Raw genomic sequence first — 25,852 nt, forward strand, 5'->3', positions numbered from 1 at the left:
TTTTGTTAATGTCTTTTAATGATTTTCTTTTTTATTTTATTGCCAGTTATTCAAGTTATAAACTGACCAATCAGATGCCTCAATAAAAGTAGGTGGCCTCGCTCACTCCTGATTGGAGAGAGTGGTTACCATAGAAATGTTGACGCACCGGCTTCTTGAAGACGTCTAGACACATCGTGGGAATATGCCGACTGAATTGACTTCTTTGGGTTGGAACAGGAAGTGAGGCATTTACTGTGCGAGACTCCGTCCAGTTCTACTATATAGTCACTGGGCAAAAACGCACAACTATAGACTGGTTGTTGCCAGGTGAACCAGGTGAATTTCTGACCAATCAGAGATTTGGTAGTGATGTATGGTTTATGTCTCCTTTAATTTATGGAAGAGCCCACTATATGAAAATTGATCATAAAGGAGAAATGAATGATTGCGGTTTGCGTCCGGACAGAATTACGACACCAAGTCTTTCATGTATCGGAATAGAGCTGTGGAAGAAAAAGCACCGCTTTGACATTTCACACCAAACCTCTTCCAGCTGTAAGTGCCGGACATGCGCGAGTAAACCGTACAAAAAGAGGAAGCCCCTCCCTGCTGGTCCAGTTAGAACGCCATGGACTAAATGCGCCTCATGCGTCCGTAGGTTTAGACTGAAAGGAATGTCGTGCACACTCCTGCATGCGGCTACCGGACGTCCCGTCTTTCTTCACTTAACTTTGTTGTCGATCTTCCATCCAAAACGAGGCAGAGAGGAATCTGAAGACAAACTAAAGAGGAAGGCGTCCAAACGAGCTGCACTAAATCTGCCTCTACTAATCCACAACTGAACCAGTTCCTGTGAATCTCCTACAATCTGCTTTGCATTTTGTGTCTCCACTAGCAAACCAAAGAGCGACTACACACACACCTACACCCACACTCTATACTTCCTACAGAATTCTTCTCCTTCGGAAGATTTTATTGATTAGATTTTCAAACTAAAAGTTTATTTATTTGCTTCAGTATTGCTAGCAACCACAAAACCACAAAACTTTAACCACAACTTGATGAACAATCGGTCATTTAGGTAAAAATCTGATTGTTGAAATCCTGTGGATCTCCAATTCTTAATGTTTTCCCCAAAACATAAAATAAAAACATAAGAAATGCAGATTGGTTGTTTTGGTGTGAAGTTTTTCTTTAACACAGGATTCAGTGGAACCTGGTGGTCATGTGTGGAACTGCAGCATGTAGTTTAGCTGCGTCAGATTATTGGGGCTTCGGTCAGACGGACTCCTGAACCGTTTGGCGTTGGGGGGGGGGCTTTGCTGCTCAGTAACGGTGACCTCACAGATGTTGGACATCAGTCAGACAGTTTGTCTGAACGAGTCGCATGTCGGTCACAGTCCCCCCCCTGTCAGCTGACTAGTTAAACGCAGTTCAAGCTGCAAGTCGGTGGTCAAATATTTGCCCCCCCTAGATGCCCCTCAGAATATTGTGGTACATGGAATCAAACCCTCAGCCATCCAGAGGTTTCTGGTTTTGCTTAGGGGTGGTGGGGGTGGTGGGTGGTGGGGGGAAACCGTAATTCCCCCCATGCCGCCGCTGGGGTTGCTTTCATTCAGTTGCAGATCAGTGATGGTGGAGGGTGGGGAGGAGGAGGGGGGCTGCGTGGCGTGGAAGAGGGGGAAGATCCGATGGGGGGGTGTAAGGGACTGTTTGCCCCCCCCCCCCCGATCTCTGGCATCAGTATGAACTGCAGAGAGTGGGTGAGAGCTGAAAGAAAGAAAGTGAGGAGGTGATAAAGAGGGAGGAGGACCACAGATCAGACCTGTCACAGGTGAAGGGGGTGTCCACTGAAACACAGACCCCCCCCCCCCCCCCCCCCCCCCAGACTCACAGCATCACTGCCCAAAGCCATCGCCGGAGGAATCCTTCATTCCTTTTTTTGGGCTCTTGTTGGTGTGTGCATTAGATGCTCGGCTCCCTCCTCCTCCCTCTTCGTCTTCTCCTCCTCCTCCTTGTCCTGCTCTTCTCTCCTCCTCCTCCTCCTCCTCCTCGCCGCTCTGGCTTTGCCGCTCTCACAGCCTAGTTTTCTTTTTTTCCCCCCTCTCTTCAATCTCGTGCAGGTTGAATCTGACGGAGGGACCGGCGCCGCGCTCCCATCCCTGCGCTCCTTCAACAACAGCCTCTGTGAGTATTCTCATGCTAATCCGCCGTCTCCTTCCTCCCTCTAACATCCGTTTGTCTATGCACCCCCCCCCCTCCTGTCCTTTCTTTTTTGCCATTCTTTGCTTCTTTTATGTTCGCGGTTGGCGGCGGTACGGGAAGGCAGCAGCAGAAGTGTAGACAATAAGGAGCGGGATGCACAGAAATAGAGGGGAGGAGAGAGATCATCTCTGCCGCCGCCGCCGCGTGCAGCCCGCTCTGGCTTTTGGGGGTCTTCCTCTCAGAGGATGGTAGAATTGCCGCTGTAGGGGCATAGGGGGCGGGTCTTGGTTCTGTCAGTGCACAGTTATGTGGGAATGATGGGGGACGCTGCTGACGAGCTGAGAGTGGCTCATCGCACAGCCTGTTGACGAAACTTCTGATTCACGGCTCGGGCGCCACTTCTCTGCTGCCGCCGACACGCCGCCGCGGTACCTTGGAGTCAGAAGTTGCACGCTCGTGCAGGACGAGTGGAGCATGCGTGCGCGGCGGCTTTAATGACCACAGCAGCAGCAGCTGCTGCACAAACCCACACTAATGAGTGTGTGTTTGTGGAGGTCAGTCAGTCAGTGTCCGTTTCTACCGGCTGCCCTTTGATCAAAGAGTCTCATTTAGTCCGCCCACGGCATGTGTCTGAGCCATATGAGGAGGGGGTGTATTTTATGTGTGGTGGGGGTGAGATAGATAGGCCTGAACCGCACCGCCATGGCTAATGGGCGCCCGGGTCGGCTGGGGTGTGAGGATCTGTGAGCGAGACCGAAGCGGTCTTTGCAGAAGACGACGTTGGGCCAACAAAACGCTCACAAACACTTGTTTGGCGGGATAATCTGAGCGCGGCAATTAGGCAGATATCAGAAACAGGCATCTGGTGGGGCGAGGACGCTTCGCCTGGCGGGGGATTATCATTTTCCTTCCATTTTTTTAGCCCAGAATGAGTGACTCTGCAGCTCTGCACACGAGGCGTCTTCGCCGTGTTTGTTGACTTCCAGGGACCTGCTAAGTTAGAGGCGTGCTTTGATTGCAAGCGATCAGGCGTCATGCGCGCGTTTGCGGGCCCGGCTCCCCGTCTTTATGTGAAAATGAGAGCGACGGTGGCTTGCTTTCAGAAGTAGGCCGATAGAAACGAGAAGCGTTCCCCCAATTATGGGAGATTAGGTTACTCTCCACCAATCCGACTCCTTAAATCCCCTCTGTTTTTCCAGCTCTGTCTCCCAAATGCGATTCAGCCCCGAGACCTGGGCAGAATAGCAATAAAAGAAGTTTAGCGGTGGAACCCAGCACACGATAATTGACGCTGCGCGGCGTTGCAGTTGGCTGTAATTAACTGTGTAACGGAGGTTGTCAGCTGGAAAAGAGGGAAAGCCCACACTATCTTGAAAGCGCGGCGTTTATCGTGTCCTCACAGCTCCCACCAGCGGGTGCGTTTCAGGTTAGCGCGGCCCTCTCAGATCTTTTACTCCAGGCCCAGTCAGGCATTATCCACGGCTTCCTTTATCCTTTTGCACCACAGTTTGAACACATGAGAAATCAAAAGGAGCCATTGTTTTCTGGGGCGAGCGGAAAAGGCTTATCTTCTATTTTTAGTGCGCTTTTCCTCCTCCTCCTCGTTGCCTGGGCCACGATTCATGCTTATGTCTAGAGATTTGGTGCCCATAAACTATGTTGTGCTTCGCAGCCAGGCGCTGGCTGCTGACAACTCTCACCCACACATTGGTGATGTACGAGCGCGGGGGGCCCCCCTGCAGGAGCGCGGCCCCGGTGTGCGCGGTGGCGCCCTTATGTGCGGCCGGCAGCTGCATTAACGCCGCGCCCGAAAAGAGGAGGAACGCAGAAAAAAGCTCATAAAGATAAAAATCACATTTCACTGGAGGGGGCTGCGTGACAGTGATGTATGTTGTGAGCATCCTGGCACCTCATTGAGAAGCCTCTGAGTCCTGGGTGGGTAAATCAATTTGTGCAGAGGCCGTCGGTGCTGGTATTGGTTTCTCGATATGATCTTTGTTGACCATTTTTTTTAGAGGTCAAGCGTGAGCGCCGCGACAAGGGCAGACAAACCTGACCGCTTTCTCTCTTGTTTCTAGGCTGGTAAACGATCCAACCCGGGGAGGATTGTGGGTAAAATAAGTCTCAGTAATCCAGGTATGTGTTTGGTTCTGTGTTTTTGTGGTAAAGTTTCCGCTCGGCGGGTTCTCTGGGAAGTCCATCCATTACCACGTGCGTCTTGATGGAGTGTCCGGCGCCAGAGGCGAGCGCAGGCTGTGCATTAATCGCCAACATTACTCAGCGAGGCTCGACAGTGATTCTGGGGGCGTGTCTCCGTCCGTATGGTGCGGCAGAAAAGTATTTGCCCCCTTCCCAGTCTGCTGCGAAACCTTCCTTTCACACTCGTGTGATTCCAGTCCTTAAGAATAGACAGAGAGGCTGTCCAAAGTGGGCCGTGTCGTCTCTGATTGGATCTTTGATGAATTCAGGATCTTTTTTTTGGGGATTATTAATTGGAAATAAGACACATTTGTTCAGGTTTTACAGCTACAGTTGAAGTTCACCAAACAGAATCTTAGCTCATTTTTTATCAGATCTATTTGAGCGTCTGCTGCATTTTTTACCATTTGTGTAGAAGTATTGCACACATTTGGAGAGCCCCGGACCATCACACTGCCACCGCCATGCTTAGCTCTGACCATGACCTATATTTGGATGTTTTGACTCACGACTTGTCCGAATTTTGTTAGTACCTCCTGACCATTACACTGCTGCCACCATGTTGGGTGGAATCAATTATTTATTTTAATATTTTGAGCTAGAATTTATCGGATTTTCGTAAATTACTCCAAACCATTACACTACCGCCACCATGTTTAGTTTTAACCATGATCTTTTTTTGGTATTTTGATTCATAATTTGGCTGAAACTTTTCATTACCTCCAAACCATTACACTACCACCGCCATGTATGCTTAAATAATGATGTTTCTTTGGACATTTTGACTTAGAATTTATTTGATTTTTGCGGACAATCTTGTTTGTTTTTGGTCAAACGTCAGGTAAAGCTCTGAAAGGAATGTCATTTATTATTTTGTTTTGATTTATGATCATCTCTGGCAGCGCCGGGTAGGTTGAAGTGAATCTTTGGGTGTTTCTCCGAGGGTCCGTCAGGTGTGAGAAAAGCCGAACGGTTCAGGAACCAAAGCGAGGACGGTTAAAGTTTCCCCGCTGGTGTCCGCTGAGGGGAAGACGTCACCTCGTCGGCCGGAATCCGGTCCTGACTTGTGATCTCTGGCAAAGTGTGGTGCAAAATCACCACAGCAACGACTGCTTAGCAACCAAAATGTTGCCATCATAAGAAAACAAAGAAAAGGGAAACACAACAAGAGAATGTCTGGGTTTTAATACGTGGCTGCGGCGTGTTTTCATTGCACGCGGCGGCGGCGGGATGCTTCCAGCCTGAGCGCTGCTCGTAAAGACGAGGAGATGAATGGTCAAATCAAACGTGTCAAGTCAGGGATATGAAAGCGGAGGATGGGGGAGCTTGGGTAAGGGAGGGGGGCGGCAGCTTGGAGGTACTGTATTGTGGGTACAAGGGCAGCAGAGTTGTGCTTTGTGCTTCAGGAATGCGTCTGCTAACGCCGTGGATGTTCCGGCTAATCAGAGCGGCATTGTTGGTCATAATAAGTGGAGTTTAATAGGTGCATGTGCGCCACTTCCCGCCTTATCTCGCCGTGACTTTCACCGGCACCGCCTGCAGCAAGTAATCATGAGAATTATATGACTCACAGACACCGTTTTTAATTAAGGACAGTTTTTAGCATCGGGGAAGAAGAAAAAAGAAGAGGGGAGGGGGCACGCTGAGCCATTTTCTTTTGGTTTCTCATTAATCACAGAAGCATGTCTGATACCAGCAGAGGAAAGCGGGCTGCGGCGGCGGCGGCGGCAGAGTGGAATATTTGAACATCTCAGTGCTGATGTGTGCAAAGCAGAGTGTGTGTCTGCAGGGGAGGCTTTGAAATTTCATCCTCTCCATCCCTTTTAACTTGGCGGGGAGGATGTGTGTGTCTCACTCCAGTCGGCCAATGGCTGCTGGGGAAGCTCCTGACCCCCCCCCCCCTCTTCCGCAGACCTGCTTTGTGTCAGATAGTTTAATGTTAAATTGCTTTTCTTTCACATTTCCCCCCGGAAAGGCGGGGAAAAAAAAAAAAGTTCCACTTCATGACGGTGTGTTGTTGTTGTCGTCGTTGCGAGCTCTACTCCCTTCCCGCCATCACAGATGCCGCTTCTCCCGCGGCTGTAACCTCGCTAAAAAAATGTATGTGCGGGGCGGGGCGTGCATTAGCGGGGCTTAAATGGAATCTGTGGCCGGGCCCCGGCGGCGAGGGCTGCGGGCTCGGCCTATCAGAGACACTTTGTAACGGGCCTGGAAGAGCCTCCCGGGGCGATCCTATCAGTCAGACACACTGTCAGCAGACACACTCAGTTAGTCAGCACGGAGTCAGAGGCGCGGCCCGGCCACACGCCACCGTTGGCTGCTCCGCTGGGCCGCCGCCACGGGCGCCCGGCTCCCCCGCCTGCCAATCACAGCTCCAGCGAGGGCGCTGACCTTTGTCCCCCCCGCTGAAATGAACACTCGTCAACAGGTGATCCGGCCGACACCCCAAAGTTTAAATTTAGCTCCTCTCCTTCCTCTGTTTGCCTCCATTTACTGCCAGCCTCCCGCCTCCGCCATGATCGCCGCCGTCCGCAGCGCTGATTTACATCCGTACCTGCTGGTCAATGTCACGCGTGTTTTATTGGGAGAGCGTGGGACATTACGGGCGAGCGCTTTTATCGGCGTTCGCTGGGTGAGAAGGTCGATTCTCTGGTGCTTTGTGGCGGGAAAAACGGTAAAACCACTCTGTTACCGAGCCTTCCAATTGGGATCTGCTTTCATTTTCATGTGGTTTTAAATGTCAGGAACGGAACCAAGTTTTTCCAGCTTCGCCTCATAAAAACGGATCGAATTTTAGGACGCGATGAGGGGAGACGGTCTGTGGACGATGAGAAGGAAAGATGATGCACCGCCGCTGACCGCGTCCTTGCTGCACCAGGATCACCGTGTCCCAAACATTTTCTCTATCTACCCCCCCCCCCCCCCCGCTGCCTCACAGCCCTGACAGGAAGTCCCACATTTCAAACTCTTTGCCTGTTCATGATTTACTAAAGTTTGAGAGCATTACTTGACCCAAGCAGGACCAACTTTCGCTCATTTTCCTCCAGTGTACAGAGGAAATTACAGTCCACTCAACTCCACAACAATCCCACATCATCGCTCTACCACCGCCGTGCTTTACAGTTTGAGTCCCTTATGCAATGTCTGCCTGGTTTGTTTTGTTTTCTAACGTCGTGTCTTTCTCAACATTTGAGCTTTGAACTCGTCACAAACAAAGGTTCAACACCAAAGTAAGACCTCAGCAGCTAGTTAACTAGTTAGAGTGGGAGTGGGTTAGTTACTCAGGCTAAGCAGACTAAATCTGTGATTGACATTAGTGTCAGTTAGCATGGCTTCATTGCTTTCAGCAAATTCGGGAACTAAATGAAGGAAATATGACTGCAGAGAGAAGAGCAGAAGGGAACTAATTCATTGTCTTTTGCAAGAGCGTGCACAAGAGCGTGCACAAGAGCGTGCACAAGAGTGTGCAAGATCCAAAATATTGTTTAAAGCAGTGGTGTCTGACCTTTTTCAGGTCACGAACCGGTTAAATGTCAGATATTTTCATGAACCGGCCTCCTAGAGGATGAAGTGGGCGTCCGATTTTCTTTATTTTTTAGCCCAGAGTTTTTTTCTTCACTTTTGAGGGTAAAGTTTATCTTCATCCTCTGTAAAATATCTGCACAAACTTTATGTGTTTACTGGATTTTATGGAGAAATCATCAGATTTTTTTTAAAAACTCCTAGTTTTTGTCTGTTAAATGCAGATTTTACTTTGAAGACTCGTCCTCTTCTTTTGTTTCCTCTTTTTTTTGCCAAAATAAACTTTTTTTGTTGTTAAAATTTTGAGTCGGATCCGACAAATCCGACAAAAAAAAATGAGTCTGAATCTGGGAGTTTTCCAAAATAAAACTGTAAAAAAAATGCAGGTTGAGTTTTTTCCCCCTCTGTTGAGGGGTGGGGGACGACCGGCCCAAAGTACAGCAGACCCAATGAAAAAGTAGAGTAGAAGAATGAAAGCATTGGTCCATCCGTGCACGTCTTCGTCTCGTCCGTGCACGCTTTCAGCAGCAGCAGCAGCAGCAGCAGGCTCAGCTCCTGGGTCCTGCTGCAGATCAAACAGCTGATTTAAAGGAACAGAAGCCTTCTCTTCACGTGGAACGTGTGTCCGTATGACATGAAGCGTTTATGAACATAGGTTGATAGGTTTCTGCAGCCTGAGGCTGCTGGAGTCTGAGAGGTGGCGTTGAACTCTTCTTCACAGTCGGATGATCAGCAGCAGCTGCTCTCCTCTTCTTTTCATAAACACAACATGAATGATGCAAACTGACAAACATGCCGTCGTCTTTCCTGGAGGCTCATTTATTTGCATTTTCGTGTTTTTTCTCTGGAAGAGAAAAGAAAAAAACAGCAACCTTTTTCTCCGTCACGTGACTGCGTTTAATCAGCGAAACGGTTTCTTTCTCGCCTCCCGCCGCTTTCCTGGAAGGACTTGAGCTGCATTAACAGAAGTTTCCCATCATGCTGTGCGTCCCATATTATTTCCTTTAGCATCAAAAGGGAGGTTTCATTGTGGAGCTGCTCCGCTGGCTGGCTGATGATAGGTTTTGACAGCCTCTGCATGAACACAATCCTCCAGTTCCAAAGCGTTTAGGAGGCAGAACTGCCGTCTTCACAGGTGTGGGTTTCAGTGTGAACGGACTGGAAGGAGCACACATTCAGCTCTGGATCGGTTCCGATCCTGAAGAAAACGTTTTCAGAGCGGGCCACACGTTAGCCGTGTTAGCTTAAGCACATCTCCACGTGTGCAGCTCGGCTGCCAGGTTGGACTCTGAATGGACGCGTTTGGTCCGCTTAACACTAGAACGCCCAGGATTTTTCACTCCCCCTCCAGCGTCCAGAGCACAGCCAAATGGCTGGGTGGCTCAAAATGACTAATTCAACAGCCTACAATTAGCCACCTTTCGTTTGTAAATGCAGCACTAAGCTACCTGATCATCTGGATGAAGACATTTCAATGTCCTAGTTAACCATATTCTTTACTCAGATCAGGGTGGGGGAGGTATTCTGCTTCAAAAGAGCCTCCAAGCTCTGACAAACTTTGACTCCCAGTGTGTCAACTGAAAAACCAAGATGCCTAAATTTTACAACACTGAGCAGACATTAAAATTATCCTGGAGCAAGTTAATTTGACTCTGAGGGAAAAGAGATATTCCTTCAGCAGGACTCAGACTGATATTTATTCTGATAAGATTTCATACACATCTTGTTCTCATTTGCTGATTCTAGCAGTTGTCTATCCATTTATTTTCTTTGCCTGCTCATCCTGGTCAGGATCACAGGGGTCTGCTGGAGCACATCCCAGCTAGTCACAGGCAACTGGGGAGGGGTACATCCTGGATGGGTCGCCAGTCCATTGCAGGGCCACATAGATAAACAACCAGGCACACTCACATACACACCTAGGAGAAATTTAGAGTCATTTATTTAACCGCATGTTTCTTGGACTGTGGGGGCAAAGGAGGCCTATTTGACATGTGTTGGGATTTATAGTTTCAACTAGAATTCAACTGAAAACAATACAATTTAAAATAAAGAGGTGAAACAACATATCTTTACATTGCTGAAGGTTTTCATTGCTCAGATCTAAGGAATCAGATCACAGATGAGATTTCACTACCATCAGAAAAGAGACGACAGAGAGGAAACACACTGTGCCAACAGAAAAAGCAAAAGATGGCACGATGTGGCATTCAGAAAAGGTTGGGAGGCCTCTCCATCACAGCCCAATTGAATATTACACTGCTGAGGAAGAGCCAACTGCTTTGGTCAGAAGTCGACTCGCTTATAGAGTTTCCTGTGTTTCCTCACTCTGGACATGCTTCAGACTATTCGGGACTGTGTTGTTCAGCAGGAACGTCAGACAGAAGATGACAGCTGGTTCATGGCCCTCCCTGAACTATTGGGGTTCATTGCATTCCTCCTTGTGAGGGGGGGATAAAACTTCCATCCATGCAAAACGCAAGATGCAAGATGGTCGGTAAAAATGGGAAATCCACTGATCTCCAAAATTATGGTCAGAAACCACTTCAAAGACATCATGCGGCATTTACACTTTGATTACAAGGGCACGCGCATGGAACGAGTTGGGACTGACAGGTTTCCTGCAATCTCCAATGTTTGGGGGTCTTTCAACCCAGGCAAGATTAGCCGGGAGCTTCCAGAATCAGTAAATAACCTCACACAGGTACATGCGGGAGCTGAGAAGGCGAAAAAGGAATACTGTATTTTGTGACAAGCTCCCATACCTGGCAAAGGGAAACGGGCAATATGCCAGGTGAATAGTCAGTACAAGAACAATAATGCCAGAGTGCGCTTTGTTGATTGCTACAAGTATACCATGTGGCAAATGCAGAAAGGAGATTGTGGGGCAGTACCAAGTATGTGCAGACAAGTAGTGGGTTGAAGATATCACTTTGACCAGATGATTTCTTTGCTTGAACATTTCAGTAAAACAAACTGTGGTGACCTCTTACTAGAAGTGACAGAGGTGAGGGGAAATAGTGAAAACCTGCGCAGCCACTTGGCTTGTCCTTTTTGCAGGCCAAAAGAACAGCCCAATGGCTGTGCTTTTCATGTGCAAACTATGTTGAAGGCTGCTCTTTGGGCACGCAAATTTTAACTAATCCATCCACTTGGCTGCCTCCTGGACATTGCAGGTAGAAAAGCCAAATGGCTGCCCTACGGACGTTCTAGTGTTAAAGCGAGTTCTCCAACAATCCAGAACAAATGTGTGGCCTGAATGCAGCCTCACTCACTTTAATTGATAAATCTCTGTCATTACGAGAAATGGGATGACCTGAAATAAGTGCTCGTTGATCAGAAATCGCTCATATTTCCACCGTTTTGCAGCATCTTCTCGGTTCCTGTAGAAACCTGGAAGTTCAGGATCTGAAACCAAATGATGCGGATCTTTCCGGATTAGGAACTGCAACTCTCATCTCAAATCATAACTTTTCAAATCAAAATAGCATCTGAATCACATCCCAAACAACCAGCTTTAGTTTGTAAAATTCTGAAAAATCTTAAATATATGAAGTTTTTACCTAAAAATGTGTGTTAACTGTAAAGCGGCTGAATGCAGCTGGGAATGATTTTAGATGCAAAAACATGGATTTCAAATTATAAATGAAGACGAGAGGAGCTGTAAACAGAGCAGAATAATGTTAGTTCGATTAAAAAATAAATAGAAAGAAGTATGAAAACTTTCAAACGCTCGGTCAAATCCTAAAAAAACAGCAAAACGTCACCGGGAGAGGGAGAAAAACTGAAGGTAAATGTCGTAGTTTGATGCCTAAAAACCAGATCAATTAGTTTAAACATCTTTTCAATTGAAGTTTAAGGTAAGTTAAACGTTGATGGTGTTAAAATGACTCCAAAAAGTCTTTCAGAATCACCAGTTTCAGAATAATCTCTTTAAATAGGTTTACATTTAAAGCATCTGTTTCATGTGGATTAAGCTAAAAGATTGAAGTTTGACACAACGAAAATGAGCTCAAAAAGTGTTTGTAGCCATTATTATCTCCCAAAAATGACCTATTCTTGAAATGTTTTTAGGATTTCAAATTTTCAACATTTCATGATTGGTTTACTGCTGAGAATATTGGCTGTTTGAGCTCTAGAACGGCGTGCTTGTGGCGCCGTTTTTGCCTTTTGGATCTCTGAACCCCCGGCAGCTGAAATGGAATATTCCTCTGTTTTGGATTCTCCGGTTCTCTGCTTCCCCTCAAAGGTCGGAAGTGTCAAACAGTTTGCAGCTCCTGAGCCGCACGCATTCGTGTCAGGCGTTGACCTCGCCGGCAAATCCACTGACAGCAGCAATTCCTAATGAAAATGAATTGAATGCATTCCAGACCGGGAGTGTTGTGCGCCGCGGTGTGAACAGGCCTCCCCCAGAACGCCGCACGCCGCCTATACATGCGACTTTGAATAGCTATTAGGACAATACATTAATGACATTCCCCGGAGGCTGCCGCTTGCATGTGGGGTTCAAATGCAATTTTTCTTCCTGTGACAACGTCTAATCCCTTGTCCGAGCGGCCGCTGTTTCTACCTTAAACATCCCTTCATTTAATAAATGACACCCAGAGGACAAAACGGGGACAAGTCCCCGCTGACACCTGTGAAATACAGACGGATAATGCTGCTGCCACTCGCCTCGCGCTGCTCCTCGCCGCCTCCTTGGTCGGGTGTGACAGGCCGGCCCGACGCCAGCCGTCTGGATCGGACTCCGGCCTGAACTTCTGTGACTCCTGAGAATAAAAGGAGAAGATTTCCCCCTAATGTTAGCCGATCATGGCGGGATGATTACCGTCCGTCAGCGGCGGCGGCGCTCTGGGGGTGGGTGTGCCGGAGCGCCCCGGCTCCTCCAAGAAAAACTCAGCGACTCATTGTTGGCGCGGCTCGCTTTGACTGATTTAATTACTTGCTTCAGACTCCAGCAATTATAGCTGAGCAGCACATATGTTAATTATATCTGACCTCCCATTTTTGCTGCTCTGTTAATTGTTCTCTCAGACTGAATTCTGGGACGACTGTCATTGCCGCCTGCGTATCGGGCAATTTCAGCCGAGTTTAGTCGGAAAGTCCAAACTCTGACACGGGGGGGGGTCGGGCCAAACATTGAAAACATGGAAGACGGGTGTGAGGCCGACAAGACAGGAGGAAACGCAAACAAATATCTGAGAAAAAGTCAACATTTTCAAGAAAAAACAGTCGTATAATTATGAATTTGTGCTTTTCCAGAAACAAAATGTTACATTTAGCTTTTAAATTGTTCTGCACTAAAATAATCAAACATAATTTTTTTATATTATGTTGCAAACATTCAAGAAACACGCTGAAGCTTTATTAGTTTGTAAATGAATAAATCAAAAAAAATTTCTTTGTAAAATTACACTTTTCCAATTTTAAAATTGTAACTTTTCTCAAACAACTTTATTATTTTAAAATGTGCCTTTGTCATAATAACTACTGTATTCTTGGTACAATTTTGCCTTTTTTTCTCATAAGTCTACAACTTTATTCTCATAAACCTTTGACCCATTTCTTTTTTTTAGGACAATTTTCTTGTAAAATTTTGAATTTTTGAAAAGAAAATTCTTTACTGTAATCTCAATTTTTTTAAACATGTCTTTTTTTTGAAATGCAACATTTTTTATTGACTTTTTTTCATAGTTTTACAACTTTATTATGACAAAATTTGGACTAGTTTCTCATTTTTTTAAAGGCTATTTTCTTGTGAAATTGTTCATTTTTTCAAAAACAATTATTCTATCGTATTCTGGTAAATTTTTTACTTTTTCTAATAACTTTAAAACTTTATTCTCATATATATATAGAAATATATATATATATATATATATACATACACACACATATATATATATATATATATATATATATATATATATATATACATACATACATACATACATACATACATACATACATACATACATACATACATACATATATATATATGTATATGTTTTAGTAAGTTTTATGTTGGCCCTAATACCTGACTTGAGGATGTTTGTGTTGATGGTGCCTCTAGCACCTGTAGCAGTAGCCAGTGTCCTCTTAAAGGTCTCGGAAAGAACTTCACCTCAGACTGTTAATAATTTCATCGTATCCGCTGACAATCAGTTGGGTTTAAAGAGCTCAACGTGGGACAGACGTGCTTTTTTGCTCTAAAAGAAACTGTTAGTTTGTACAGACAAGACAGTTAATCTGTATTCATGTGTTTATTGGGGCATCTGAAGCCTTTGACAGAGTAAATCACACCAAACGTACAATGAAAACGAAAAATCGTGTGTATTATCAGATTACTGACCTTCTGGTAAACCCATCAGAAAAGGATGGTCGGGGGGGGGGGGGGGGGGGGGGGGGGGTGGTAAGACAAGGAGGAACTTTATCTCCACTTCTTTTTAACTCCTACATATATGAGCCGTCTAAGGCTTGAATCATTTCATCTAAATCATCTTAACTCTCAGCCATATGAGGTACTTTTAGATGGCAGGCCCCTATTTGGAGGTTTTGGTACGGTCACCTTTTTTAAAAACTTTTACATTTTTTAGTCAGCAATAGCTTAAGTCTTTTTTTTTGTGGTCATTTTATGTCACTGCTTTTCTACTCGTACTATCATGAATGCTTTTTCTGTTGAAGGCTTTTATTTGCTTTGTGTGTTTTGTGGCAAAGGGACCTTGAGTCGGTAATAATAAACCTTCTTCATTCTTTCTTTTGTTCCTCCTGTTTCCATCGCTGGCGGAGAAAACCGTAGAGCTTCCAGCTCCGCCTGTTCTAACGTGGCTTTTCCTGCAGATGTCAAAGGCTCCAGAATCCATTAGGGATATTTCCCTAAGACAAAACTGCTACCTGAACTAATTCGTCCTGTTAAACGGCACATGAACTGCAATTTTTGCAAGTTTTATCACACAGCTTGTTATCACGTTTAATGGGGCTGTTGTTTTACTTTTGTTGCACTCCCCATTTTAATTCTGGCGCCTGCGAGGAGGCAGAGGCGACAGCGGAACGCGCTCCTCAAATTCATTTTGTCTTAAGATACGACTGCAGCCGCGTGACTTTCGGAGCAAAATGGGAACGGCACTCGCTGTTCGACACGAACGTTGTTGTCGCAGTGAGTCTGGAAATGCAGATTTGAGTGAACTGCTCTTTTGTTTGTCGGCTTAAGTGAGCCACTGCAACTGCAAAGATGGATTTCCACAGAGGAAGAGTCATTCAGCTTTTCAGTCCCGTTTTGTGGCGTTCAGGAGCTGCTGCTGCTGCCAGGCTGGTGACCAAACAAGGTCAGGTTTTACTCTAACCCTGTGTCATGGCCTCACAGCACCTCAAGGGGGCGCCGAAGCGACTGAATTGTGTAAATCCATGCTGAGTAAATATTGTACATTTACCAACATAAATTACCCTTTAACACCTGAGACGTCGCCGGAGACGCCTAAACAGCAACTTTCCGACTGTTTACGATCGAAGTGAGTCTGACTCTGTCGCAGAGCTTTTCATGTCGGCTTTGCTAACACTTATTGCGTAAGCGGTTGAAGAGTTGTGCTAGTCCAAAGAGCATCAGCACTGGGCGATTTGGTGAACCGCACCGAAGTCGGTTTGCGGAGAGTCTGAATACGGTTGAGTGCTGTGATGTCATCACAGAAATGGTGTCAAACATGTAACGCCTGTCCCTTGTCATTTCTAATGACCCTTCATCCTCATCGTGGATGGTAGAAGAAGGTGTACTGCCACCTGCTGGATGTTTCAGGCATGCAGTGTTTTGGTTGCGAGCTCTGGGCAGGTTTGACTTGGTGAGGATCATCATCCAGTGCAGTTCGGGCGGCGAGACCCTGATTCGACCAAAAATACGGGATTTCTATCTAACTTGAGACCGTGACCAAAACTATCTCAACAGAATGTTTTGCGGTGGGGATCAAACCTAAAAGTTCTAGCTAAAACGCTTTTTTTTTTGTCTTTGAGGATCTGAGGGTGTTTGATGTGGGTAAACCTCAGTGGTTCTGTAGAACCCAAACAACCAGAGGAACCTTGGCAGAGGCAGAACAAACGGATTCCTGCAGGTGAAGTAGGAGAACCGCCTGAAGAAGACCATGCTTGGAAACCTCTGCTGCGTGTCGACATGGTGGCGTTCCCGCTGAGGCCATCAGACCCCCCCCCCCCCAGCAGAACAGAACCCCCCTCTGTGCGACAAACAGCACAGTAGAGGCTCAGCAGACCCGTCCCTCCACCGTGTGGACCAGGGGTCTGTCCTGCAGGGTCGGGGACCGTCGGAGCATTTCTGTCCTTCCTTTCTCAGCGTTTGACAGTCGATTGATGGAAACGGAACAACAGCACGCCGCTGTTGGCGGCGTCCTGCAGACGTCTGCCTCTCTGTTGATGCCGCCGGGAGGTTTTCTGTTTCTACTGCAAACTAAAGCCAAGGGGCCAAATGCAGCTCAAGATGTGCTTAAAAGGCCCTCAGTACTTTTAAAACAGAATCAAATGTGGCTCACATAGTTGTTAAAGTTATGATTTCTTGGACTAATTTTGCATTTCTGTTTTGATTTAAATGATTTATTTCAGTCATTTATTTACTTCCCATTTTTCAACTAATTAATGCTTTGTATTTAATTAACTGTTGTTGCTTTTGTTCAACATTGTCGAGCATCTTTTTGTGTTGTTTAAACTTGCTTTTCATTAATTTCATTTACTGACCGTTTTCATATTAAGCTGATATTCCATTTTTCTTCACTCATTTATTATCATGCTTTCATTTAACAGAGTTCATTGATTTTACATTATAATTTTTTGGTTATTGTTTGATTGATTGATCCTTACTTTAAAATAAAGCATATTAAAAAAATAAATAGAATAAATCAATAATAATTATTGTATCTTCTGGAGTAGAAGTATCAAAAAGCATAATAATCAGGGAAAAAAACATTACATAAGTCGATCCAGAGTATGATCAAAAATGTGTCAATCAAGGCGCCGTACATTAAAAGCTGTAAAGACAATAAAAACGATTAAAGATAAAAAGTGTAAAAAAGCCAGGATGGGGGTGAACTGGTCCGTGTTACGCGCTCAAACCAGAACCTGCATGGAAACATGGACTTTGTGTCGCGTTTCAAATGCACCACAGTCACGGATGATGTCGAGACATCGGTTGATTTATTTCAAAGAGCTCTAGAAAAGCCTCGGGGATCTCGTCTCTTTCAGCGGTACTTCCGTCTCTGTGCCACACAGTTTGCTGGTCCAGGAATCATGAAAACAATAAAATGATCTGGATGCAAATATGTTTAGGAGGAAAACGATCAGATTCCATGTTTGTTCTGGACGGCGCTTCTGTCAATAGCAGATACTGAGACACCTACAGCGCCATCTAGTGGTTGTTAGTGGCAAATAATGAATCTTTGAGCTAATTACGTTTTCAAAAATCACAGATAAGTCACTCCTGAGTATAAGTTGCACCCCTGGATAAATTATGAAAAAACACAACCTTTACTCTGGAAATTACAGCAATAAAATGCTAAAAACCATAAAAACCCAACGAGAATTCTTTAGAGTCTGTAAAAAGATCATACCTGAAAAAGAGTGAGCTGCACAGATTTGAACATTTATTCTTTTTTCTCTTTATGTTTTGTCAGGTTTTCAGCAGCAGATCTCTTTAAGACGTCGGAATTTGTGTCACAGAGTCCTAAATAAAGCTTTAGGACACTGAAACCGAGCTGCAGGTCTTCATAGAAGCAGAATGTCTGAAAATGTCGGATCCTCACATCCTGTTTGCTCTTCCTGATGAAGACATCAGGTGTTGGTTTATAGTTTTGGCCGCCGCTGCCGTGCGGGCGACACCTTCATTAAAGGGTTTCTGAGCCAGACTCTCAGACAGCTGTCAGACGGATGTCCTCTACTGCAAACCCCCCCACTCAGTCACTCACCTCCGACATGTACACGTCAATCAAAACACATGACACTTGCAGTTTTTCCCTGTTTTCATAACAGCTTGATTATGAAACGCTGTGCTTTTCTTTCTTTCTTCAGTGGGATTTCTTTTCATCAGTTGTTATCGTCTCATCGTTGTTTTTGTAAAGTGCGTTAGAGCGACCTAATTATCTCTTTAAAGTCATTTCTATGGCCACATGGTGAATTGGAGTCTTTGTGACTGTTGAGAGTCTCTACTTTAGCCTTTCATCTTTGTAGATGAGCTGAAATCTGCTCCTGCTGCTTCATGCTGAACAGGAAGAACAATGGTGTGTTTATCGGAGTTTCCCCGCTAGCGCGTGTGTTAAGCTGTTGTGGAAGACACGTCAACTGTCAGAAATTTAAATGTATACCGGAGAAACAAATATGACGGCTTTACCTGAAGGTCTTTGCCAGGTTTGAACACACTGTAGCTTTTCTCTTTTGGTCCATTCCTCCATGCAGATCTTCTCAAGAGCTGCAATGTTTTGGGGCTGTTGCTAGGCAACGACGACTTTCAACTCCCTCCACAGATTATTTTTTTTTGGATTGAGGTCCAAAAACTGGTTGGGAACCTTCCAGAACATTGAAATGTTTGGTTTTTTTTCGCAGCCACTCCTAGGTTGCCACGGCGATGTGTTTAGCATCACTATCCAGCTGGAAGATCCAGCCATGTTTCCTCCTCTGTGCTCTCACAGATGGCAGGTTTTTGGCCAAAAACTCTCCATAGATGAATCCATTCATCCTTTCCTGCAGTCGTTTTGTCCCCTTTGTAGAAAAAAGGCCCCAATTCATGATGTTTCCTCCCCCATGCTTTACAGTGGGGCTCTTGGATGAAACTCGGCGTTCTTCCTCCTCTAAACTCTGCGAAGAGTTCCATTTAGGGGTCATCTGACCTAATCCTCCTCTGCATCGTCCAGATGAAGAACTTTAGACGGTCCTGGACATGTGCTGGTTCAAGCGGACCTTTGGAGCTCTGCAGGGTTTGAATCCACGACAGCATTGTGTGTTACCATAGTAACCGTTGTTACTGTGGTTCCAGCTCTCTTCAGATCATTGACCAGTTACCCCGTGTAATTCTGGGCTGTTTCCTCGCCCTGTGGTGCGGCGCGCCTATCGTGTTGTTGTGTAGGAATGGACAGCATGAGAACGGTAAGGAGGGAAGTGAGGACATGAGAGAAGACACCCCCCAAATAGTAGAAAAGAGCAGGCATGTGCATTATGCAGAACGTCATCGTTTTGGCGACCCTGAAAATGAAAAGGGAATCAGAGAACAGCAGGGAGAGGCGTCTGTACGGTCACCATTCCACCGAAGGCAGGAACGCTTGCAGAGGAAATGAAAAGTGAACATTTTTAAGGAGGTCCATCTTGGTGCTTCCATTTTATGAAACGGGGCCATCTTTCCATCCAGGCAAGGAATACAGTGGCCCAGAAACTTCCAGCAGATGACAATGAAAAGCTGTCCGTCCTCCGCTCCTTTCTTTAGACTGGGAGGCGGCGAGTTACGCCACAGTTTGTGACTAGATTGTAGATGCTTGGGCTGGATCGTCTGCTTCCTCTGTTCTTGGAGCTTTCGCAAAAGCCGACATCATTCATGAGGAGCTGCACGCCAACGAGACGGACTCGGACGATGACGAAAGGGAACCTGGCGTGTTTGATAGAAACTTAGCCCAGCTGTTCATGTCAGATCCAGAGGATGAGGACTTGGATGGATTTTTTTTGGGATAAAAATCACAACCAACTTAGTTTGCTCCCGCTGCCTTTTTAAAACACACACTAGCATGCATGTCGTACCGGTATGTTTAAACGTGCCCATAAGTTAAGTACAGAAAAAGCTCCCCTAACTAAAACGGCTCCCTATGGTCGTGAAAATACGGTACCAGCAGCTCTTTATCACATGATGTTTACCCTGCATCACTCTACAACACGTTGGAGATATTTTCCTTCGCTGTCACACCAGAGTTCATCTGCAAGTGAGCAGGAAGTCCAGATGTGGGTCCAAACCAGAGTCCGGGTGAACTTCCACGCCTGCAGAATCCCCAGCATGTGTTCTGGTGGAAATCTGAGGTTAACATCCAAGCGTCATACCTGAAGTGTTTGTGGTCCAAACGTAGAAGACGCAGCTGGAGATCAGGCTTATTCTGGTCCATCAGCCAGAGGCGCCGTTACAGAACGTGGATGGGTCAGCGCCCCGACGCCCCCTCGGACAGCGGGCCTCAGAGTTAGCGACTCTGGAGGAGCGGATGCAGCTCGGCCCCTCCCGCCTTGCTAGCTGGCTGTGGTCGCAGGCGTGACGCGACACGACTGAGGCCAGAGCAGCTACAATCCATTACTTTTACCTGCGGAGGAGGAGGAGGAGGAGAGATTGAGTTAAGGGCCGGAGCACCTTTCAGCTCTCCCCTCTGCATGCTAATTCCGCCGGCGCTTTGAGAGGGATCAGAATCTGCTGGCTGCAAAATGTAGCTTCTCAACCGACTCAATGATGGAAAAATCCTCCCTCCTCTTCCTCCTCCTCCTCATCCTCCTCCTCCAGCGCATGCATAACAACAGCCAGCTGCACACTGGGTGGAAATGAGTGTTTTTGTGTGCAGCTCTGGGGTTTCCACAGCTTCAGCTTGGAGTACACTCACTCCAGCCAATGAATTATGTTGTTAATTAATTGGAATTCAAGTTAAATGTGGAAAAAAATACCACTTAATGAGAAATTTAGAACGGCTGCCAAACATGATGTATAACTAGCTGTCACACGCCACATGTCTCTCCCCCTCCTCCAGATTTATCACGCGCTCCGCGTTGTCACAACATCCACCCAAACACAAATCACCGCCGAAAACTTGCCATGCACGGCAGACGGAACGCGGCGAGCATTTGTGCAGAGAGCATGAAGCGGAGGGTGATTTCTGAGGCGCAGAGTGGAAAGTACACATGACAACTGGTTTGCAGGTTCCAAATGAGAAACCATCACAAACCGTGGCGGTGAGGGCCGGGGGAGGAGGAGGAGGAGGGGGGGGGGCAATGACAGTGATAAATTCCACCAATCGTCCGGTGTGAAGATCCGTCTAATCTTTGCGGTGGCTCACAGCGGGGTAGGACCCCATCGCTCTCCCATTATTTGACAACAAAACATCCGCGGAGAGCGGTGAGCCAGGTTCAGTTAGCTACAATATACTCCCTGCATACACAAATCCCAGGCGGGGGGGGGGGATTATAAAGTGGCTCGGTAGCCGGCCGTTAAAGGGGCAGGCCATTAAAATGCAGCCGCCACCACCTATCCGCACTCTCAGTGCTGGAGTGGTTTAGAGAGAACAAAACAAAGCCGTCTGTCAATAGCCTTTAATTTTGAATGGAGAGCAAGGAAAATCCAATGCCTGTAATGGCCTTCATTTTCCTCCAGACCCTTGAAATTGATTCGATGGCTTAATTTGGCGGTGGCCGGTGGGACGCATGCGACCACATGCATCCCAGATGACACAGTAAACAGCAGTTTAGCAGCAAAACGCCCCCCCCCCCTCCAGCATCCATATGCATCCATCACAGCCGCGTTGGCAGCTAGCAGCTCGCCGTTTACACCCAAAATGTTATTGTGATTTCACTGACACAGAGATAATGTTTAATAACACACAGTCAATCAGGAATTAGCCCATCTGTCTGTTTGAGCTTCCCGGCGCTCTGCGTGTCTTTGTTTCTGAGCGTGTGTTTGACCACAGAGGCTCAGCCCGCTCCCCGCCAGGATCCGCTGACGGCTGTCAGATCCTCCACCCACTCCTCCGCGCTTTGTGTCCGGGCCAAAAGTCCCGACCCGCCGTCTCGCTGCCCCTGTCGCGCCCTGGCTGTTCCGGCACGTCGACGCGCATGTGCCGACGCGTTCGCACGTGTGCAGTACAGGCCTGTACTGCAGTCTAGAGTTTGTTGGATTTTGACAATCATGTGATCCCAGACGTACTCGGTGGTGTTGAGATCAGGTCTCTGTGGGGGCCCCGCCATCTGCTGCAGGACTGCGTGTTCTCCTTATGGCTCATGGTAGTCCTTCATGACTCAGGCTTTGTTGGACGGCCTGCTGTGCAGCCAATGTGGAACAGCTTCACAGTCAAATACACTGTTTGGGGAATAAGCACATATTTTTAAACATGTACTGTCAATATGAAACTGATGTTTATATGTTTATATTTTCATTTTGAAGAGTTACACAGAAGCCAGTGACTGTATATGAGAAGTATAGATGTCTATAGAGAAATAAACAGCTGTTATCAGTCATTCTATTGGTCAGAACAACCATTCTGACCCCTTTTTTGTTTTTATATAACGTCTTCTCCATAATCCTCTTTTTCCATTATATTCTTTCTGTAGTTTGATTCTGTCAAGCTATAAAGCGACCAGTCAGATGCCTCAATAAAAGTGGGTGGAGCCTGCTGGCTCCAACGTTCATACCATTTGTCAGATTTCGTGTTGCCCACTTTAAAGTGGTAGGGGTGTGGCCTTCCAACAAGCCCACTCCTGATTGGTGAGAGTGTTTCTGTGCAACCAACTCAACCGTGGAGTTCGTATCGCAACTAATCTGACATCATTTGATTGGAGCAGGAAATAAACCATCTTGGATGATGCCACTCAGTCCAGGTCTGCGATACAGTCGATGGTATTGGGTTGTTATTGGCTAAGACTAATACAAATAATTTTCAAATATTGCTAAAGTGATTTGGCGTTAGCGTACTGCAAGACCTTCACCTGGAGGAGTCTATGTTCCAGAAACAGATGGCAAACTTTCTCAGCAATGAAACCTTTGCTTTAAAAAGCCAAATAATTTCATAATAGTTCATGCCTAAAGCTAATAACATGTCCTTAGCTGTACTTTATAAACTCTACATTTTGCTGAAATCTTTGATGGTTTTCTGTCTTTTTCTCTAGAAAAACATAAACGGGTGAAGTTTTTGGTTGGACTGTTGGCTCCTTTCATTGGTTTCTCCTTGCAGATGTTGTAGAAACTTTTAGACTTTGGTAACACGGTGGCTGTAGCTCAGCGGGTCGAGCAGCTGTCCAATCAGTGGTTTGAATCCCAGGCAGCAGATATGGACATTGTTTCTTTAATTGCTGAGTGTCTGATCTGTGACTTCCCATTCTGCAGTTTCCAACCCTTTGCTGCAACATTTTGGTTTTGAAAATAAGCCAGTGATCGCTTTGATCGATTTCTTCAATCAAAGCGATCCAGGAAACTCTGTTTTAGACTTAAGCTTCATCATTTAGACCAAAACAAGCGGTAAATGCGAAAACCTTCCCTCTAGAATGAAGACGTTTAGCATAAAAACCCTTTTTCCTTCGCTGGTTAGTCCTCATATACCAGCTAAAGCAGAGCAAAAGGCAGGTTCTTTATCCGTTACCATGACAACAGCGTGTATCAAAAAGTCAGTTCCTTGTGAAAAATAATTTAAACCTTAGAAAAAACAAAATAAATGTACTAATATTTGATTTTGTTTTTCTTTCATAAGTGACTATTGTATCAGCGGGATGATGACCTTTGCAGCGTCCATGATCAGAACATTTTGGAACAAACCATTCCCCGCTTCACCCTCTATGGCATCCATTCATTTCTGACCATGGACGCCTCGTCGGGCATCATCATCTGCCCATGGGGGCTGAAATTGGTTCCCTCTGTCCGTCCATGTTTATGATCACAGCCGATCTTTGGAGTCCGTTTAACCGTGGTCGGAACCACCTCTGCAGGCGGCCTGAGGGGTGGAGCAACGCGGCGTTCACAGCAGCCAAACAAACTGACATGTCCTCGGCGCGGTACGCATCGCCTCAACATGCTGAGAAAAGCTAAATATGTTGATCTGCTGTTTTCTGCCCTGTGAACACACTGCGAGTGCGAGCAGGTCGCGGGTCCGTCAGACAATGTCACGTGGAGGACGGGGGCTCGCGCTCGCCGTTCTGCGCTGTCAGCAGGCGTCTGGTGTATCAGCAGGAGTCTCTACTTTACCATGAACCAGAGTCTGTATGGAAAATACCCAAAATAGACTGTTCCGGTTCTGCAGACAGAAGGTGGCCCGCCTATCCGGGTTCAGCGCCCCCAGGTCAGGAGTGCACCGACGAACATGTTGCCTTCTCCTCACAGGGCTCTCCCAGCTCAAACGCTGCTTCTGCTGCTTTTTAGTCATTAGAATTCAAGTTTTTATGTGAATTTAAGGTTTCTGCGAATCAAACTTCTGGCGGTTTGTGTGAGAACCCTGGGGGTTTTCCGGTTTTTAGTGGGTTCAGGAGGGGCTGCACACCCCTGCGTTGGTTATTCATGCCTGACATCATAAACATCGCAGTTCGCACGGCTTCCAAGCTGCCGGATCGGTTGATGTCGGCTTCAAACCTTCAGGAATTCTGCTGGAATTATCTTCAGCGTTTGGATGATGCTTTTCACTGTGAGGAATTCTGTCAGGGATTCCACAGAGAGAGGTTGAACCGCCGCCGCATCGGCGATGGCGGTGGGAACATTACTGCCATATTTCCTGTCGCTGAAGCGCCGCTGCTCTTCCTTCTGTACACAATCAGCGCCCTGGGATTTTCATTTTTCTCTAATTAAACACTTCCTCAAAAGAAAAAAAAGGAGCACCTTCTTTAATCTTTAATACGGTCCAGTTTTTCTGCACCTTTGTCTCTCTTTGCCCCACTTACTTGAAAGCATCTTCAGTGAAACTCTGCTGCACATTATGCTGCAGCGCCGTGGCTGCTGGGCTGTGAACAAAGCTGCTCCCTCCGTCTCATCAGACTCCTCCTCGCCATCAAAGGATCGGCAGAAAGCCTCGGCGCCTCAAGACTCCTCTTGCTGAACAATTTTGATCACGGCATAAATTTTTAAATTTGAGTCCAACAGGAAAAATGAGTTCAGTTGTGAATAAGGAATCAGAGCTTATCTGAGCATTTTTTAAGATCCTGAACCTTGTCAAACAATTCTTTTGTCTCCCCCCCCACGCCCTCACCCATCGCCCCCACACGCCGTTTTCTCAAGAAGAGGCGGCGGATTGAGAACCGCTGCGATTTACATTACTGATTAGAGCGCCGTTTCACACTTATTTGCATGGACGTCCTCAACACGCTCGCCGGGTTCGTCTGCGGCCCGGTCCGTGGAAACGAGGACGAGACGGAGCGAAGGAAGGCGGAGCGGCGAGAGTTAAAGTTCAAGCTCCTTTGTCTTCATGGCCGTTTATCACAGCCAGCACTCTGTGGACTTTAAACAGGCAGGAATGGGAGAAAGAAATCTAATTACATCCAACTAATTTAGCAACCAGCCACAAAACAAAGTGAGACGGCATCGACGGCACACGGCCGCGCGCCGGACCTTCTAATCAGGCGGGAAAAAAGATGTGCCGATGCTTTATTAAGCTCCGGAGAGTCCGTTCAATAAAACGGCTCCTCTTCTGGGTCACTTTACTTCATTAATACACAGTAACAGATTGTTCGCCTACCTTCAGCTGCGAGGCAACACGCCGCGCGTCTTCCAGACATGCCAAGGCGTGGAAAAAAAAAACAACACGGCGAGAAGCGTGTGGGCCGACTCACAAAGACGCCATGTGGAAGGAACTTTCTCCACCAAAGAATCCATTACTTCATGAGAAACCCCCAGCAATGTGAGGCCCAAGTCATTACAAAAGTAATCCATTACTTTTGTAGTAAATTTGTGTGTTACAATGGAATTATCACATAAAATGTAATTATCGATTATTAACTTCCTGTTGGACTTTTTTTAAAACAGGATTTGGTTCGTTTGCTGCATGGTGGTGCAGTGGTTAGCGCTCTTGCCTCATAGCAAGTAGATCCCCGGTTCAAGTCCCAGAACACTAGTGGGGGGGCCTTTCTGTGTGTTTGCATGTTCTCCCCGTACACGGGTGGGTTTTTTCCTTTCGTCCAAAGACATGTTTCATAGGTTAATGGGTTGCTCTAAATTGTCCCTAGGTGTGAATGTGAGAGTGCATGAGTGTGTGAG

The 25,852-nt window shown here is 46.4% G+C and overlaps 1 protein-coding gene and 1 long non-coding RNA gene across 18 annotated transcripts in view; one reads left to right on the forward strand and one right to left on the reverse strand.

The window, feature by feature from the left end:
* The window catches only part of rbfox3b (RNA binding fox-1 homolog 3b), a 653,838-nt gene that overhangs the window by 358,421 nt on the left and 269,565 nt on the right, over positions 1–25,852 (forward strand). For 10 of the 17 annotated variants that reach the window (XM_078951931.1, XM_078951925.1, XM_078951929.1 and 7 more), the window contains one exon: positions 2,106–2,169. In XM_078951931.1, coding sequence (XP_078808057.1) covers positions 2,106–2,169 — 64 coding nt within the window. Of the gene's footprint in view, positions 1–1,795; positions 1,939–2,105; positions 2,170–4,265; positions 4,324–25,852 lie in introns of those variants that run through there. The other 7 variants (XM_078951941.1, XM_078951943.1, XM_078951937.1 and 4 more) reach the window with 3 other exon arrangements.
* On the reverse strand, positions 14,434–24,468 carry LOC144994344 (uncharacterized). Its single transcript, XR_013657850.1, has 2 exons — positions 18,287–24,468; positions 14,434–18,216 (listed from the first exon to the last, which is right to left on the reverse strand). It is a non-coding gene; the product is annotated as an uncharacterized LOC144994344 (long non-coding RNA).

Source organism: Oryzias latipes, chromosome 8, assembly GCF_053564925.1.
Source record: "Oryzias latipes strain Hd-rR chromosome 8, Olatipes_Hd-rR_3.1".
NCBI classification, from domain to species: domain Eukaryota; kingdom Metazoa; phylum Chordata; class Actinopteri; order Beloniformes; family Adrianichthyidae; genus Oryzias; species Oryzias latipes.